Source organism: Triticum aestivum, chromosome 2D, assembly GCF_018294505.1.
Source record: "Triticum aestivum cultivar Chinese Spring chromosome 2D, IWGSC CS RefSeq v2.1, whole genome shotgun sequence".
NCBI classification, from domain to species: domain Eukaryota; kingdom Viridiplantae; phylum Streptophyta; class Magnoliopsida; order Poales; family Poaceae; genus Triticum; species Triticum aestivum.
In genome coordinates, this window is record NC_057799.1 from 636828490 (window position 1) to 636845894 (window position 17405).

A 17405-nucleotide genomic window follows, 5' to 3' on the forward strand; every position below is an offset into this window, starting at 1 on the left:
CTGTCTCGGTCTCCAGGAGGGAGACGAGGCGCGGGCTGGCTGGGCCGCGCGGCTGGGCTTCGGCCCAATCGGCGCTCGGCGTTTTTTTTTTATAAATCATTCGCCGAATTAAAAAAATCGCAGAAAAATAAATAAAAATCCAAAAATGCTAAAACAAATTTTCCCCGTCTAATTAAAATAATTAGAACGAGATGAACATTTTTCTTGGCCCAAAAAAATGCAGCCTTGAAAACGTGCAATTTTTTAATGCAAACAAAATTGCAAATAAAATCCGAATAAAATCAAATATTTGATTTTAATTTTTTTCCTCCAATATTTCAATTATTTTGGTGAAGCCATATTTTCTCCTCTCATTTATTTTAATATGAAATATCTTTCGGAGAGAAAATAATTAAAACCAAAATCCTTGTTTCCTTATTTGATAAAAATCAAATAGGAAAGTCAAGAAAATCCCCAACTCTCTCCGAGGGTCCTTGAGTTGCTTAGGATTTTTCGAGGATTTGCCAAAATGCAATAAAATATGCTATGCAATGATGATCTAATGTATAACATTCCAAATTGAAAATTTGGGATGTTACAGGTAGAAGCATGAAGATTTTGTTGCATCGGCTCTTGCACATAATTAGATGCATGATTGATAAAGCTAGGGCTAGCCGATACATTATGCTCATTAAACGATCTAGCAACAACATATGCATTATTTGCATCTACATAAGTGAATTGGGTATTCATGTTACCTTTGTAGATTGCAAAACCTAGATGACGATCTCTTCGTAGCAAGAACGGGCAGGAGACCGTTCAAAGCTTTGTCCCCAGCGGAGTCGCCAAAAAGTGTGTTCGCACACAAACACGTCACCGTGTACCCCCGACGCCGATGGTGATGCACCGCAGCTCACGTCGAAGGAGACCCACCGGAAGCGCGGTACGCAGGACAATCCGGCGGGTGCTTTTCAGGACCCGAAACCCCACACGCCCGGGAGGGACCCCGCCAGGACGCGCGGCGGCTATGGGCTGCCCTAGGTCGTCCTGACCGCCCCTAGGGCCTCGAGGTTCGCGGCCCTACAATGAAGAAGAACAAGCGAAGAACGAGAAAGAAGAATAACAAGGAGAGAGATAAAGGTAAAGGGTAAAAAGTGGTAGATGTGTTGTTCGATTGTGTGTTGTTCAATCGGCCGTGACCCCTTAAGTATATAAGAGGCGGCTGGACTTCCCGTGCAAGGAAAAGGCTTCAATTCACGTCCAAAACCCTAGTCCAATTCGGATTTGTTTGGTCCGAACTTTCCAAAATTGTTCGGTAAAATCTGGCTGCACCTTGCGGGCCATGTTTGGGGGAGTAAACGATCTCGGATGGAAACGAGCCCAAAAGCAATCTTGACCGTTTCGACGAGACGAACAACTTCCATGTTGAACGTTTTTTGATCGGAGGCCATCTTGAGGGGGTTTTCGGCTGTTTTCCGAAGTCTGCAGCAGCGAAATTCAAAACCCGGACGAACATACCCGGAGTGTCCGGCCATCCACAGAGAAAATCAAAACCCGGATGGTTTTCCCCGGAGTGTCCGGCCATCCAGTGTAGCAGCGTTTTGTACTGGCTGTAACTTTTGTATACGACCTCGGCTTAAGACGAATGTTATATCGAAATCAACCGTTTCGACGAGACTCACAACTTTCATGTTGAAACGTTTTCCATTTGAAGTCATCCTGATTGGGTTTCAAGCCATTCTTTAATCTGGTGTCAATATGAGCATCTCTGAACTTGTCATAACTTTTGCGTCCGAGCTCCGTTTTAGACCATCTTCATATCCATCTTGATCTTCTCGAAGAGAGCCATCTCATGGTGACTTTCAATAATAAGTTTGAATTAATCTTGACATAGCTTCGAGCTACTCTTCATAATCATGCCACTTTTGAGCGTGAACACATGCCCCCCTGTTTTTGGCAAAGCTTGTGTGCCGAAAAATAACTTCTGCATAACTAGTTCTAAGGACGATGTCAACACTCCATCGGCCATTTTGCATGTTCTTAGGACGATAAGTATAGATCGGCCATTGCTTGTTTCAACCTCTTGATGCAAACTTGGGTAAAAATATCTCAGCTTCTATAACAATCCGCTGATAAGGTTTCATAGATCAAAACCATCCTCCGAAACATATTTTCACCCTTTCGCTAGGATTTTGCAGATAATCAAGAATGAACTTCGTCCAATCCTTACTTCGCCTGCATAAAAGTTTCATTAGTGGCCGAAGCGGTGGGCTTCGGTTCGGTCTTACCTATGTTGACAAGACCTAGCATCGGCTATTGATAGAAATGCAATACACCATGGTTAACATAGTAGCCGGATGCTTGCTGTGTCAACTCTTTCGAATTGTTATGTCTAGATATATGAACAATTTTAAAGCAACCCAAGGTAAATCTTGCATCTAGACATACCAAAAGATATACTATAAGTGATTCGTCAAAACGTTGATAACCCTTGGATATTTGTTGCACTACTAATAACGAATCACCGGAAGCCTCAATATGTATAGCACCTATAGCAAGTAAAAGATTCAATCTGAATAACAATGCATATTCGTCTTTGATTAATCATGCATAAAAATATTCTAATCGGCATGAGGCTTCAAAAATAGTACCATAAAGAGATATATAAACAACACCAACACTTTGGCCATTGCTATTAATTGAACCATCAAAATATAATCTCCATAGTACTAGAGAGACAAGGATAATATCAATATTATGCATGTCATTAATCCGATGTTCAATAATAAACTCAGCTATGATTTTGCCTCTTATAGATCTCAAAGATGCATAAGCCAAATCATATCGAAACCAAGTATAAGCCCACTAGCCAATTCTGCAACTATGAATTCGTCTATGCAGCATATATTCAATGACATCGGTTATGATGTCTCAACTCCATTCAATCATAATATAGGCATACATATAAATTTCCATGAGCACGTACCTTGTCTCGCTCTCCAATCGAACTAAGGACGATGTTAGAATACTACACCGGCCATGCATTGACATACTCTTAGGACGATAGATAAATATCGACCATTACCATGTAAACTTCGTTCAAAGCACAGATAGCCAAAACAAACAAATGAAATGACAAATTAAGTATTTCGGCCCTTTGGATCAGCAACAAACTTGTAGCTAATCAAACGTATAGTGATTTGGTAATACTCTTTCATGATGTAAGAAATTATATTGCATCCATGGATTAAAATAAGCCCATTGAGGGTTACCAATCATACCTGATGACGAATTCCATGGCATAGGCGTTAATGGCATAGTTGAAGAATATGGATAATGTGTAAACCGAAGATACTGAAACCTTCGGCTTGGTCCTTCATAGTTTTCACTCTTTTCCTTCTTCACCTTTGCCGCACTTCTTGTAATGGAAGCTTGCACATAATTCTTCTTTTGAGTACTTACTTTGGGAACCCATGCCATGTTCCTTTCTTTAAGTTCTTGTGCACTAAGTTTTTGTAATTTCTTCTTTTGCCAATAAGATAAGCAGAGTGGGCACCCCGGTTGTGATTTTATTTGAAGCAATGGCAATTCTTGTTCTACCTTGTGCACTCTCAACTTCTTCTCATTAGATTTGGCATTTGATTGACTTGCCTCGCTGCCTTTAGTAGCCAATGTCAATACTTTAATTGGCTCCTTTTCATTTGAGATCAAATCTGAAGCTGCACTTTTAGGTCCATCTTTTTTAACATAGTAGACTTGCTTGACCACCTCTTTCTTCTTCCTTGAGCTCTGAACCGATTCCTTATGATTAAAACGGTCTTCAACATGTGATTGTTCAAATATCGATCTTCTCGGAGCTGCATTATATTGGTGAGATGGTCTAAAATAAGATGGAGAATGTGCCCTTGTATCATACCTGTCCCATGATGGATATGGATCTACATGAGCATAGGGAGGTATCCACGACATTGGCATTGGCGGCCCAAAATAAGGATATGAACAAGTTGTATTCAAATTCTCTTCTTGCCAATATCGATCTTTGGATTTGCGCCTAGGGGGTGATCTTGATGCTTTTGCATTAGTTGGTCGATAAGCACAGTTCTCCTCACTTATCTTCTGATATTTTTCCAATAGTTGCGCGAAAGTGACTTCGGCTTCTTACCTTTATGCTTACGTCGGCCTTTGCTTTCTTTGGTTGTGCTTGCACCGGTCTTTGGATTTTCTGTTGCCCCCAAGTCCTTGGCGTCTCCATTGTAGCTTCGATGGAATTCTCGTCCTCAAGATTATGTTCATTATGCTCTTTAACAACTTCTTTAATTGCAAGTTTGATCCCGTCACCTGCAGTTTTTACCTTCTCTTTAAATGGATCACCTTGAATCAGCCGATGCAAAAACCTTTTACCATCGGGACCAATTGGAATAGACTCGTTATCTCTTGGTGTCTCAACAAATTTCAATCGTCCTTTATCAATGGCCGATTTAACTATTTTACGAAACATGTTGCAATCCTCAATACTATGCTTGAACGAATCATGCAACTTACAATACATTCGTCCTCGGATAGATGGCTTGACATGGTGATCAAGAATTCTAATGTAATTATTTTTCAACAACAAATCAAAGATTTGATCACACATGTTTGAATCGAAGGTATACGTTTGTTTTCTAGCCGATCTTGGTGTGCGAACAGCTTTGGAGGTCAGCAAACTAATGATTCAGAATTAGAATCTCCCCATTCGGCTATGCATTGTATTTTGCACTCTATCTCCAATGTATTTGGATAAGATATAATAGTTAGAACACACATGTCTCAATTGAGACCATGCGTAAGCCAAGTACGAAGCAAGCAAAGCTGCCCAATTAGATATGAACTTTAAATAAAGCAATGGGAGAAGTTTTGGCAGCAATTATAAGTCACCATCGGTCTCTTTGAATGGCACAATAGGTTGACCGATATGTTCTATAACATTTTTATTGCTAACAGTCAAATTCCCCTTCTTCATTGGTCTTTCAAAATTACTTATGAGAATTTTTCTTATATAAGCATCAAGAATAAAGTTGCGACCAAATCGGAAGATCGGTAAATCACTGGCTAGACATACCTTTCCAAACACGTTGGGAGAGCATGATGGTTGTGTTACTTGAACAATATGTTGTTCCTCTTTCGAATAGCTCCCCAACTCCTCCTCGTCCTGTTTTTCTAGAACAGATTCGGCATACGTAATATTTTATTCGGTCTTTTCAATAGCCGAATTAACTTTGTTATCCGAATCACCACCTTTTTTGATAATTCTATCCACACCCAGTGATATCTCCTATTGACATAATCTAGCTTGGATTGCAGCATAATTAATAGGCTTTCCCTCTTTTATTAATTCATGTAGAACAACATTGCATTCGTCCCAAAAAGCCGTAAAAAAAATTTAATGACCCAATCTGGATAAAATTGTCCGCCGACATTTTTAGACTCTTTCGGTAACGAGATGTCACCGAAATTCTGTAATTGTGCAGGGAAAACATTGTATGCTACGATACAAGGTGAAGACACATGTGATCCTATAGAATTTTCACTTATTCGACTATTAGCGTGAATGTGCGGAGCTGAATTATTAATACCTATAGTTGCATATGGTGCTAAAAAATTAGTAGCATGAGCTGTAGCATATGATGATTGAGGGCATTTGGCCGGATAACTAGTAGTAGCATGGCCAATTCCCGTATCCACCGGGATGTTTTGATTAACATATTGCAAACTAGTTGCCGATGAATAAAAAGGTGAAACACTTTGTTGCTTACTATCGGAAGTTCCTATGTGAGGTGTTTCAACTTGATTAACGGAACTCATCACGTTGTTCATCGGCATATGGATTTGTGGGGCTGCCGATGCATGGGAGTTGGTATACATATGTTCCATGTTGCTAAAATTATATGAGGTAGAAGCATGAAGATTTTGTTGCATCGGCTCTTGCACATAATTAGATGCATGATTGATAAAGCTAGGGCTAGCCGATACATTATGCTCATTAAACGATCTAGCAACAACATGTGCATTATTTGCATCTACATAAGTGAATTGCGTATTCATGTTACCTTTGTAGATTGCAAAACCTTGATGACGATCTCTTCGTAGTAAGAACGAGCCGGAGACCGTTCAAAGCTTCGTCCCCAGCGGAGTCGCCAAAAAGTGTGTTCGCACACGAACACATCTCTGTGTACCCCGGACGCCGAGGGTGATGCACCGCAGCTCACGTCGAAGGAGACCCGCCGGAAGCGCGGTACGCAGGACAATCCGGTGGGTGCTTTTCAGGACCCGAAACCCCACACGCCCGGGAGGGACCCTGTTAGGGCGCGCGGCGGCTATGGGCTGCCCTAGGTCGTCCTGATCGCCACTAGGGCCTCGAGGTTCGCTGCCCTACAATGAAGAAGAACAAGCGAAGAACGAGAAAGAAGAAGAACAAGGGAGAGAGATAAAGGTAAAGGGTAAAAAGTGGTAGATGTGTTGTTTGATTGTGTGTTGTTCAATTGGCCGTCACCCCTTAAGTATATAAGAGGCGGCTGGACTTCCGGTGCGAGGAAAAGGCTTCAATTCACGTCCAAAACCCTAGTCCAATTCGGATTTGTTTGGTCCAAACTTTCCAAAACTGTTCGGTAAAATCTGGCTGCACCTGTCGGGCCATGTTTCGGGGAGTAAACGATCTTGGATGGAAACGAGCCCAAAAGCAATCTTGACCGTTTCGACGAGACGAACAACTTACATGTTGAACGGTTTTTGATCTGAGGCCATCTTGAGGGGGTTTTCGGCTGTTTTCCAAAGTCTGCAGCAGCGAAATTCAAAACCCGGACGAACATACCTGGAGAAAATCAAAATCCGGATGGTTTTCCCCGGAGTGTCTGGCCATCCAGTGTAGCAGCGTCTTGTACTAGCTGTAACTTTTACATACGACCTCTGATTAAGACGAAGTTTATATCAAAATCAACCGTTTCGACGAGACGCACAACTTTCATGTTGAAACGTTTTCCATTTGAAGTCATCTTGATTGGATTTCAAGCCATTCTTTAATCTGGTGTCAATATGAGCATCTCTGAACTTGTCATAACTTTTGCATCCGAGCTCCGTTTTAGACCATCTTCATATCCATCTTAATCTTCTCAAAGAGAGCCATCTCATGGTGAATTTGAATAATAATCATGCCACTTTTGAGCGTCAACACCACCATGTGTGAAAACCCACTAGCGCGCGCACCCCTGGTTCACTCCGGTGAACTAGGCGCCACCCCCACAACACCTCCTCGACCAATCAATGCACAAGTCTTGACCACATTGCATGAGGGTAGCCGCCATGGATATGCTATCAAGAGAACTACTGCTCATAGTATTTTGATCCTGGAATCGTCCACCAGAGATACTGCAACCACAGCAGGTCCATGTTGGAACCAGGCTGGTGACAGAGTTGCATCCATTGAAGAGAAAAGTTGCATCCATAGCAGATGGGTCTGCATCCATGGCTGCAGAAGCTCGAACCGTCGATGCAAAATATGCATCCATTGAAGAAGAAGTTGCAACCACGGAGTGTGCTGCAAGCCATAGCAGCCGGTGCTGGAGACGAAATGCGTGCCACACCCAGATGTTGCAACCGCGACAGTGACATGTTGGAACCAGCCCGCGACGGAGCTACACCCCCGAACAGACGCGTGTTGAATTGACCGGCGACAGAGTTGCGACCTCGGGCACAAAGTTGCAACAAGGGGAGCAGAAGCTGGAACCCCTGGCATTGTGCTACAACCGGTGGCAGAGCAAGGGATAGGTGGGGGCTTTGAGCTAAAGGTGCGGCAGTGCAGGTGCGGCGGGGTGCTGCGAGCGATGGCGAGGTTGTGGTGGCCGGTGAGGCTGAGTGATACGTCTCCAACGTATCTATAATTTTTGATTGCTCCATGCTATATTATATTCTGTTTTGGAAGTTATTGGGCTTTATTCTACACTTCTATATTATTTTTGGGACTAACCTATTAACCGGAGGCCCAGCCCAGAATTGCTGTATTTTTCCTATTTCAGAGTTTCGCAGAAAAAGAATATCAAACGGAGTCCAAACGGAATGAAACCTTCGGGAACGTGATTTTCGGAACGAACGTGATCCAGAGGACTTGGACCCTACGTCAAGTAAGCTACTAGGAGGGCACGAGGTAGGGGGGCGCGCCCTCCACCCTCGTGGGCCCCATGTTGCTCCACCGACGTATTTCTTCCTCCTATATATACCTACGTACCCTCAAACGATCATATACGGTGCCAAAAACCTAATTCCACCGCCGCAACCTTCTGTACCCGTGAGTTCCCATCTTGGGGCCTTTTCCGGAGCTCCGCCGGAGGGGGCATCGATCACGGAGGGCTTCTACATCAACACCATAGCCTCTCCGATGAAGTTTGAGTAGTTTACCTCAGACTTTCGGGTTCATAGTTATTAACTAGATGGCTTCTTCTCTCTTTTTGGATCTCAATACAATGTTCTCCTCCTCTCTTATGGAGATCTATTCGATGTAATCTTCTTTTGCGGTGTGTATGTTGAGACCGATGAATTGTGGGTTTATGATCAAGTTTATCTATGAACAATATTTGAATCTTCTCTGAATTCTTTTATGTATGATTGGTTATCTTTGCAAGTCTCTTCGAATTATCAGTTTGGTTTGGCCTACTAGATTAATCTTTCTTGCAATGGGAGAAGTGCTTAGCTTTGGGTTCAATCTTGGGGTGTCCTTTCCCAGTGATAGTAGGGGCAGCAAGGCACGTATTGTATTGTTGCCGTCGAGAATAACAAGATGGGGTTTATATGATATTGCATGAGTTTATCCCTCTACATCATGTCATCTTGCTTAAGGCGTTACTCCGTTCTTGGATAGCGGTCGATGTGTGGAGTAATAGTAGTAGATGCAGGCAGGAGTCGGTCTACTTGTCACGGACGTGATGCCTATATACATGATCATACCTAGATATTCTCATAACTATGCTCAATTCTATCAATTGCTCGACAGTAATTTGTTCACCCACCGTAATACTTATGCTATCTTGAGAGAAGCCACTAGTGAAACCTACGGCCCCCGGGTCTATTTTCCATCATATTAATCTTCCGTCAACAAGTTATTTCTATTACCGTTTATTTTGCAATCTTTACTTTTTAGTCTTTATCATAAAAATACCAAAAATATTATCTTATCTTCTCTATCAGATCTCACTTTTGCAAGTGGTCGTGAAGGGATTGACAACCCCTTTATCGCGTTGGTTGCAACGTTCTTATTTGTTTGTGTAGGTACAAGGGACTTGAGCGTGGCCTCCTACTGGATTGATACATTGGTTCTCAAAAACTGAGGGAAATACTTACGCTACTTTGATGCATCACCCTTTCCTCTTCAAGGGAAAACCAACGCAGTGCTCAAGAGGTAGCACTATTCCAACCAGTAGCGCTGACCACAACACCTCTATTAAAATGCTCAAGGAAGTTATTTTCCCAAGGTTTGGAGTCCCTAGATATTTAATGACTTATCGTGGTTCACACTTTATTCATGGTGCTTTTCGTAAAATGCTTGCTAAGTATGATGTTAACCATAGAATTAAATCACCTTATCATCCTCAGTCTAGTGGTCAAGTTGAGCTTAGCAATAGAGAAATAAAATTACTTTTGCAAAATACTGTTAATAGGTCCAGGAAGAATTGGTCTAAGACATTAGATGATGCACTTTGGGCTTATAGAACATCTTACAAAAATCCTATGGGTATGTATCCTTTTAAAATGGTTTATGGAAAAGCTTGTCATTTACCTCTTGAGTTAGAACATAAATCATATTGGGCAGTTAAAGAACTCAACTATGATTTCAAACTTGCTGGTGAAAAGAGGTTATTTGATATAAGCTCATTAGATGAATGGAGAACCCAAGCTTATGAAAATGCAAATTATTCAAAGAAAAGTTAAAAGATGGCATGATAAAAGAATTCAAAAACGTGAGTTTAAAGTCGGAGAATATGTTCTTTTGTACAACTCTCGTTTTAGATTCTTTGCAGGCAAACTCCTCTCCAAATGGGAAGGCCCCTATGTCATCGAGGAGGTTTACCGGTCTGGAGGCATCAAAATAAATAATTCCGAAGGCACTAACCCGAAGGTTGTCAATGGGCAACGAATAAAGCACTATATCTCAGGTACGCCTGTTAATGTTGAAAGTAATATTATCCAAACTCTGACACCGGAAGAATACATAAAAGAATCCTTCCGGAACACTCCGGAATTTTCAAAATAAGGAGGTATGTAGTACGTAAGTAAACAGACTCCGAAAAATTTGCAAAAATATTTTTTGTTAGTTGGAATAATTTAGAATTTTGGGAATAAAGAAACCTCCAGGAAGCGTTCCCTAGAGGGTACAATACACCAGGACGCGCCAGGCCCCCCTGGCGCGCCCAGGTGGGTTGTGCCCACCTGGGACACCTCCCATACTCCGTTTTTCTTCCTTGTACTTGTCCTGCAAGATAAAAATTCTATATATACTTTCCTAACCTTTTAACCACCGTATCGCGGAGAAAATCCCATGTTCCCTTTTCTTGCTGTTTCAGGTCAGATTTATCAAGCTAAGTATCAAGTCTCCCTGCTCCTCCGACCACATGGAAGAAGATACTTGGCTGATGAAGATCGGGACGAAGCGGTAGGACCCTACAGACACCACCAAAGGAGAATTGAGTATCGGGTATGGCCACTCCCCTTGGCTTCCGCCAAGCTTGGGGGAGGTGCCCCGGCATCGTATCATCCCACTATCCTTTTGCTTTCACATATCTTAGTTCAATCTTTTGCTTAGATGAATAAAGTTTAGTTCTATCTTTTCTTCTTTGAGAGTTTGCTTAGTGATCTATCATTGTTATCATGTGCAAGTACATAATAAAGTTAGTTCGAGTTTTTTACTTTTTTTACATACTTGTTGCAAATAAAGAAAAGAAAAAGAGAAAGAAAGCAAACAAAAGAAAGGAAATAAATCAAAAAGATCATATACTAATCCTATGGTGGGTGATAGCACCACATAAGGAAAAGTATAAGTAAGAAAATTTTATTAGAGATTGACAAACATAGCATTGGTCAGTGATGCAACTCATGAAAGAATTAATAAGGGAAGCGAAGATTCACATATAAATATACTATCCTAGAAATCTTTTGTGATTGTGAGCCCTCATCAAAATATTATATGCCAAAATTGTTGACGTTGGACAAGGAAGACAATGTAATGGTTTATGTATGTTTATATTCACATAGAAGTCATATTGTCATAGATCCTTTAACATGTGATGCTTGCCCCCTATCTTTGCTAGCCAAAAATTCCGCACTAAGTAGAGATACTACTTGTGCATCCAATAACCCTTAAACCCAAATCGTTTTCAAGTGTCCACCATACCTACCTAGGGATTGAATAAGATCCCTCAAGTAAGTTGTCATCGGTGCAAAAAGGCAATACAAATTGCTTCTAAATATGTGAGATCTTTTAGTGTAAGAGAAAATTGAGCGTTGCACGAACTTGGATGACAAAGAATAAAAGCGACAGACTGCATAATAAAGGTTGTCATCTTAAGGGGCAATGTAACGTGACGTTCTATTGCACTAAAGGGTTGAGAATGCAAACAAATAAGCGCATGGCAACCGCTGCTTCCCTGTGCGAAGGACCTATCTTTTACTTTTATGTATTTTCTTTTATGCAAAGAGTCAAAGTTTTCCTTCTAATCTTTTTTATTTTTCTCTTTTGGCAAGCATCATGTGGTGAAGAAATATCTAGGCACATATGTCCAGTTGAATATAGATAGCATGAGTTATTATTGTTGACATCACCCTTGAGGTGATTATGTTGGGAGGCAAAACTATAAGCCCCTATCTTTCTATGTGTCCGGTTGAAACGTTTTGCTCATGTGTACTCGGTGAGTGTTAACAATCATAGAAGACTATATGATGGTTGAGTATGTGAACTTGCCTAAAGGCTCCAACACGTGACCCTTCCTGAAAACATGATGAATTGTAGTTGCAAAGTTGACTGAGAACATTGTTTGTTGGTTTCTAATAGAGTTTTTGCTTTATACTTCGATTGTGTGATGAACTATTACTTATTCATGGGAAGTATATGATCAAAGTTCTATGATAAAAGTCCTATGTTTAATTTTGTTGCTGTTATAATAATCAACATGATGCTTCTATGTTCGTATTTTGTTTTTATCGACACCTCTCTCTCAAAGCATATGGACATGTTTTTCGATTTTGGTTTTCGCTTGAGGACAAGCGAGGTCTAAGCTTGGGGGAGTTGATACGCCCATTTTGCATCATATTTTCTTATTGTTATTTATAATGTTTTTGTCGATAATAATGCTTTTTGAAATAATTCTAATGCCTTTTCTCTCATAATTTGCAAGGTACACACCAAGAGGGAGAATTCCGGCAGCTGGAAATCTGGACCTGAAAAAGCTACGTCAGGCCACCTATTATGCAAAACTCCAAATGAGCTGAAACTCCACGAGAATTTTTTATGGAATATTTAAGAAATACTGGGGCCAATAAACGCCAGAGGGGGGCCACCAGGTGGGCACAACCCACCTGGGCGCGCCCTGGTGGGTTGTGGCCTCCTCGGCCCACCTCCGGTGCCCATCTTCTGGTATATAAGTGTTTTTGACCTAGAAAAAAAATAAGGAGAAGACTTTCGGGACGGAGCGTCGCCGTCTCGAGGCGGAACTTGGCCAGGAGCACTTTTGAACCTCCGGCGGAGCGATTCTGCAGGGGGAACTTCCCTCCCGGAGGGGGAAATCATCATCATGATCATCACCAACAACTCTCCCATCTTGGGGAGGGCAATCTCCATCAACATCTTCACCAGCACCATCTCATCTCAAACCCTAGTTCATCTCTTGTATTCAATCTTGTTACCGGAACTATAGATTGTTGCTAGGGGGTGACTAGTAGTGTTGATTACATCTTGTAGTTGATTACTATATGGTTTATTTGGTGGAAGATTATATGTTCAGATCCATTATGCATATTAATACCCCTATGATCATGAGCATGTTGATTATTTGTGAGTAGTTACTTTTGTTCTTGAGGTCACGGGAGAAATCATGTTTCAAGTAATCATGTTAAGTTGATATGTGTTTGATATTTTTATAGTATGTATGTTGTGATTCCCTTAGTGGCGCCATGTGAACGTCGACTACATGACACTTCACCATATTTGGGCCTAAGGGAATGCATTGTGGAGTAGTAATTAGATGGTGGGTTGCGAGAGTGACAGAAACTTAAACCCAGTTTATGCACTATTCTGTAAGGGACCAAATAGATCCTAGAGTTTAATGCTATGGTTAGGATTTATCCTTAATACTTTTCTGGTAGTTGCGGATGTTTGCAGGAGGGTTAATCATAAGTAGGAGGTTTGTTCAAGTAAGAACAACACCTAAGCACCGTACCACCCACATATCAAATGATCAAAGTAGCGAACACAAATCAAACCAACATGATGAAAGTGACTAGATGAAATTCCCGTGTACCCTCAAGAACGCTTTGCTTATCATAAGAGACCGTTTTGGCTTGTCCTTTGCCTCAAAAGGATTGGGCTACCTTGCTGCATACTTATTGCTACTATCATTACTTGCTCGTTACAAATTATCTTGCTATCAAGCTACTTGCTACTTACAGTTTCAACACTTGCAGACATTACCTTACGGAAAACTACTTGTCATTTCCTTATGCTCCTCGTTGGGTTCGACACTCGTACTTATCGAAAAGAGCTACAATTGATACCCTATACTTGTGGGTCATCAGCTGCCCGCATTCATGTCGTTGTAGAGCAGACGTGAATTCTCACTGACTCTGCTATTGAAGGAGCGCGCCAGCCAAGGTGCCGCCCACGACGCGTCCCCGGTGTCCGTGCATGTTCAATGTTGGAGACGCTTTACTGGACAGGACAAGACGGATATCTTTTGTATGCCGCTATTTAGCAAGCTTGCCGGCCGAGAAACCACTCCGGCGCCGTGCATTGACACACCTGGACGCCTGGCCTCACCGAAATCTGCTATTTAAAGGTGGCCACACCCGGCTAACTCCACGCCACAATACAAGCCGCTCCCCATCCTTCTTCCTTGCACCACATCTGCCATGTCTACAGGCAGCAAAGCTCTATGGGAGATACTTTCCACGAAGATGAAGCACGAGGTGGCCTCCCTTGCGGCCGCCGGGCAGAGCCGCCGTGCCAGGCGGATTGAGGCTGGCTTGCTGGACAGCTCCCCCAAGGTCTCCGACGACGAGGATGACCCCAAGATGGAAACGGGCTCCGACGACACCGCCCCAGTGCCGGCGCTTGTTCACGCCGGCTTCACCATGGAGTAGGCGCAAGCGCTATAACCCCGTCATGGCAGAGGTGCAGCCTACACCGGTTTCTATGTTGGTGTTCCAGCAGGCGCAAGAGGAACAACGTCACAACCTATTTCTCCTGGAGCAGCACCGGCTGGCGGAGGACCTGATCTACAGCCAGCGCGCGAGCGAGAAGGCCGTGGTGGCCATGGCCGCGGCGAACCCCAACTTAGTCGCAGAGCAGCCTACCATCTACGAGGCCGTCTGCACTTAAGCCGCCGCTCGCCAGGAAACGGCCACTGTGGAGACGCAGCTCCAGACGATCGTGGAGAAGAACAACACCAGCTGTGCCTCCTACGCGCCGCCGATGAACTACCCGGCGGCCGGGTGGGACGACGATAGCGCGGACGCCACCATTTCCATCGCGGACTCCTCTGAGGATGAGTAGACCCACCGGCAGGGCCTTGTGTCCCATGCGGTACTCTTACTCGTCAGAGACCACACCTTTACATCACGGGTCTTATCGCCGGTGCTTGTCGAGACGGCGGATGGAGGAGGCAGTCTCAGAAGCGAACAACAAGCGCTTGGACGCCGGCGGCCGCAGTAGTTTTTTTATTCTAAATATTTGAAATTTAATGAAAACTCGCCATGTTTGCATGACTGAAGTCCATTTATGTAAATTATATATACGAACTTAAATAAAATCTGTCCGCGTTTGCACTGATGCAGGAGAAAATTTGTGGGTTACCGATATACTTAGGGTGCATCGCCGGAAATCCTGAAATAAATCCAGGATAAATGTGAGCATCAGGATTTGAACTCTAGTGGGCTCGGGATACCAGGGTCCTCCTAACCATCCAAATACATGTTGGTTCGACGCATATATTGTACCTACATATAGTTATACATCGTACAATACGATCCCATCGCGTATATACAAAGCGGGCCTACTCAATCCTCTACGTTTGACGTGGCAGCAGAACTAGGATACTAGCACGTCGCGGGTCCGAAGCCAACGTAACCAGTGGCGGAGTCGACGGTGATCTGGATCCCCTGCTGCTGTATGTTGCCGAGGATGGACAGCCCCGACGCCGACGCCGCGAACGCCAGGCAGTACACGCCGCCGCCCATCTCCACCAGCAGGTTCCTCGCCGGCAGCGTCAGCGCCGCGCCGTCCCGCCCGAAGTAGAGGGCCACCGTCGGCACGCGCACGCTCGCGTACCCACTCAGGTCGTAGCAAGTGTCCAGCAGCGACACGCCCGGCGCGCGCGGGAGGCCGCCGCCGACGGCGTCCGCGAACGCGTCGCGCAGCGCGGCGTAGGCGTCGGCCGGGAGCCGCGTCACGGCCGTGCCGGTGTCCATCACCACGCCGCCGCCGCCGTCCTCGGTGAGGTCGAAGAGCCCGTCCTGCAGCGCGAGCCTTTCGCCGCCGACGCCGAGCCCAGTGAGGCCAACGTAGTAGAAGCTGGGCTCCTGCGCGTTACGCAGCAGGGGCACCCACACGGCGCCCACCGGCATGGCGTCGTCCCGGCCGAGCACGAGCGACCCGGCGCCGGCGTCGGCGCCGCGGCTGGCGAGGCAGTAGCTGAAGGCACCGCCTGCCGCGCCGCCAAGCTGCCCGACGAGCGACATGGGGCCCCAGCCGAGGCCGAGCAGGCCGGCCGCCCCGACGAAGAGGCCGCGGTTGCGGTGGCCGCAGCCGATTGCGACGCCCTGCACCGGCGTGCTGTCCCCGAACGTGAGCGTCTCCATCGCGAGTACGCCCTGGGTGTACGACCCGTCGCCGTACGACACCTGGTACCGGCACGCTCCGGAGTCGGCGCAGCCGGATGACCCGCCGGGTAGCGTCCGGCAGACGCCGGAGCCGCACGGCACGATGGCGAAGGACGCTGACCCGGCCGGGTCGAAGAGAGGGTCGGCCTGCTGGTAGCACTCGGCGCAGGGGCGGCACTGCACCCAGATGACGTCGCTCCCGGAGTCCACGACCAGGTACTGCTCCGTGGGCGGCGACCCCACGCCGACGCGGACGAAGTACTCGCCGCTGCCCTCGGAGATGCCGGACACCACCTCCGACCCCACCTCCGTCGTCATCGTCGTCGGCGAGAGGCGACCCTGGAGGTACTCTACCCGCACGGCATCCCTTGCCACGAGGCCGAGCACCGCGTGCCGCGTTGATGGGTACGTCCTGCCGGAGACGGCGCCGCGGTGCAGCAGCGCCAGCGAGGGGCGGCCATCGCGGCGCGGCGACGAGGATGAGGATGGTGACGTGGCCGCAGCCATGGTGAAGTTGCGAGGGTCGATGTAGTGGAACCGCAGTGACGACGGTGACGAAGCCGAAGCGCCGGACATGATCACGGCGCAGACGAAGAGGAGGGCAAGGGGGGGAAGCGTGGTGGTCATTGCGGCGTGCATGGCCATGGTGCGCTCGTACACACAGAGGTGTTTGTGGAAACGACGAAGCTTTACTTCGAGCAGGAGCTAGCTAGCAGAGGCCCGGAGGATTTATGAGTTCCGCGGTGTGTGGGTGGCAAGTGTGTTGTGCAGCACTAGCTAGTGGCTGTGGTGTGGTTCATGCACTTGTCTGTTTGCCACGTATGATAACGCATTGTTGATAATAAAGTCCATTAATTTGATCGATCGTAACGTCGAACGCAAGTTAGTGAACACGTTTTTTGACCGGTTTTAATGATATTAGGTTTGGGGTTTCTGGAGTACATGCTGTGCTTTTTTGGCTCAATTGGAAGACCTTTTGCCTGTATTTTCAATCGTGCCTTTTGTCTACCTTTCATCTTTAGAGACCGCCTATACATCGTGCGACTGATTTTTCCGAACTTTCAGAGTCGATTTTACACGGACCATATTATACGGAAAACCAACAGCCCCCTTCTTCTTCCTCATCGAGTGTGCCAATGTTCTTCTTCCTCTTCTCCCTATCCATTGCACCTTTTTTTTTCTCGAAGAATCAATTTATTCATCATCTGTCATAGCAGTACAGAGAACATCAAAAATAACAAAAATTACAATCAGGCTCGTGGACCACCTAGCGACGACTACACGTCAAATCCTGTCCTCCACTCCGGCATAGT

General features: G+C 45.2%; 1 protein-coding gene across 1 annotated transcript; it reads right to left on the reverse strand.

Annotated features, from left to right (window-relative positions):
• Positions 1–15163: 15163 nt before the first annotated feature.
• On the reverse strand, positions 15164–16761 carry LOC123050634 (protein ASPARTIC PROTEASE IN GUARD CELL 2-like). Its single transcript, XM_044473398.1, has one exon. It carries the CDS (start codon positions 16735–16737, stop codon positions 15310–15312), a length of 1428 nt encoding a protein of 475 aa, XP_044329333.1. The 5' UTR covers positions 16738–16761; the 3' UTR covers positions 15164–15309.
• Between the last annotated feature and the right edge of the window lie 644 nt (positions 16762–17405).

Coding starts and splice junctions, on each gene's coding strand:
- LOC123050634 (XM_044473398.1), bottom strand. CDS start 16,737: ATGGCCATGCACGCCGCAATGACCACCACGCTTCCCCCCCTTGCCCTC.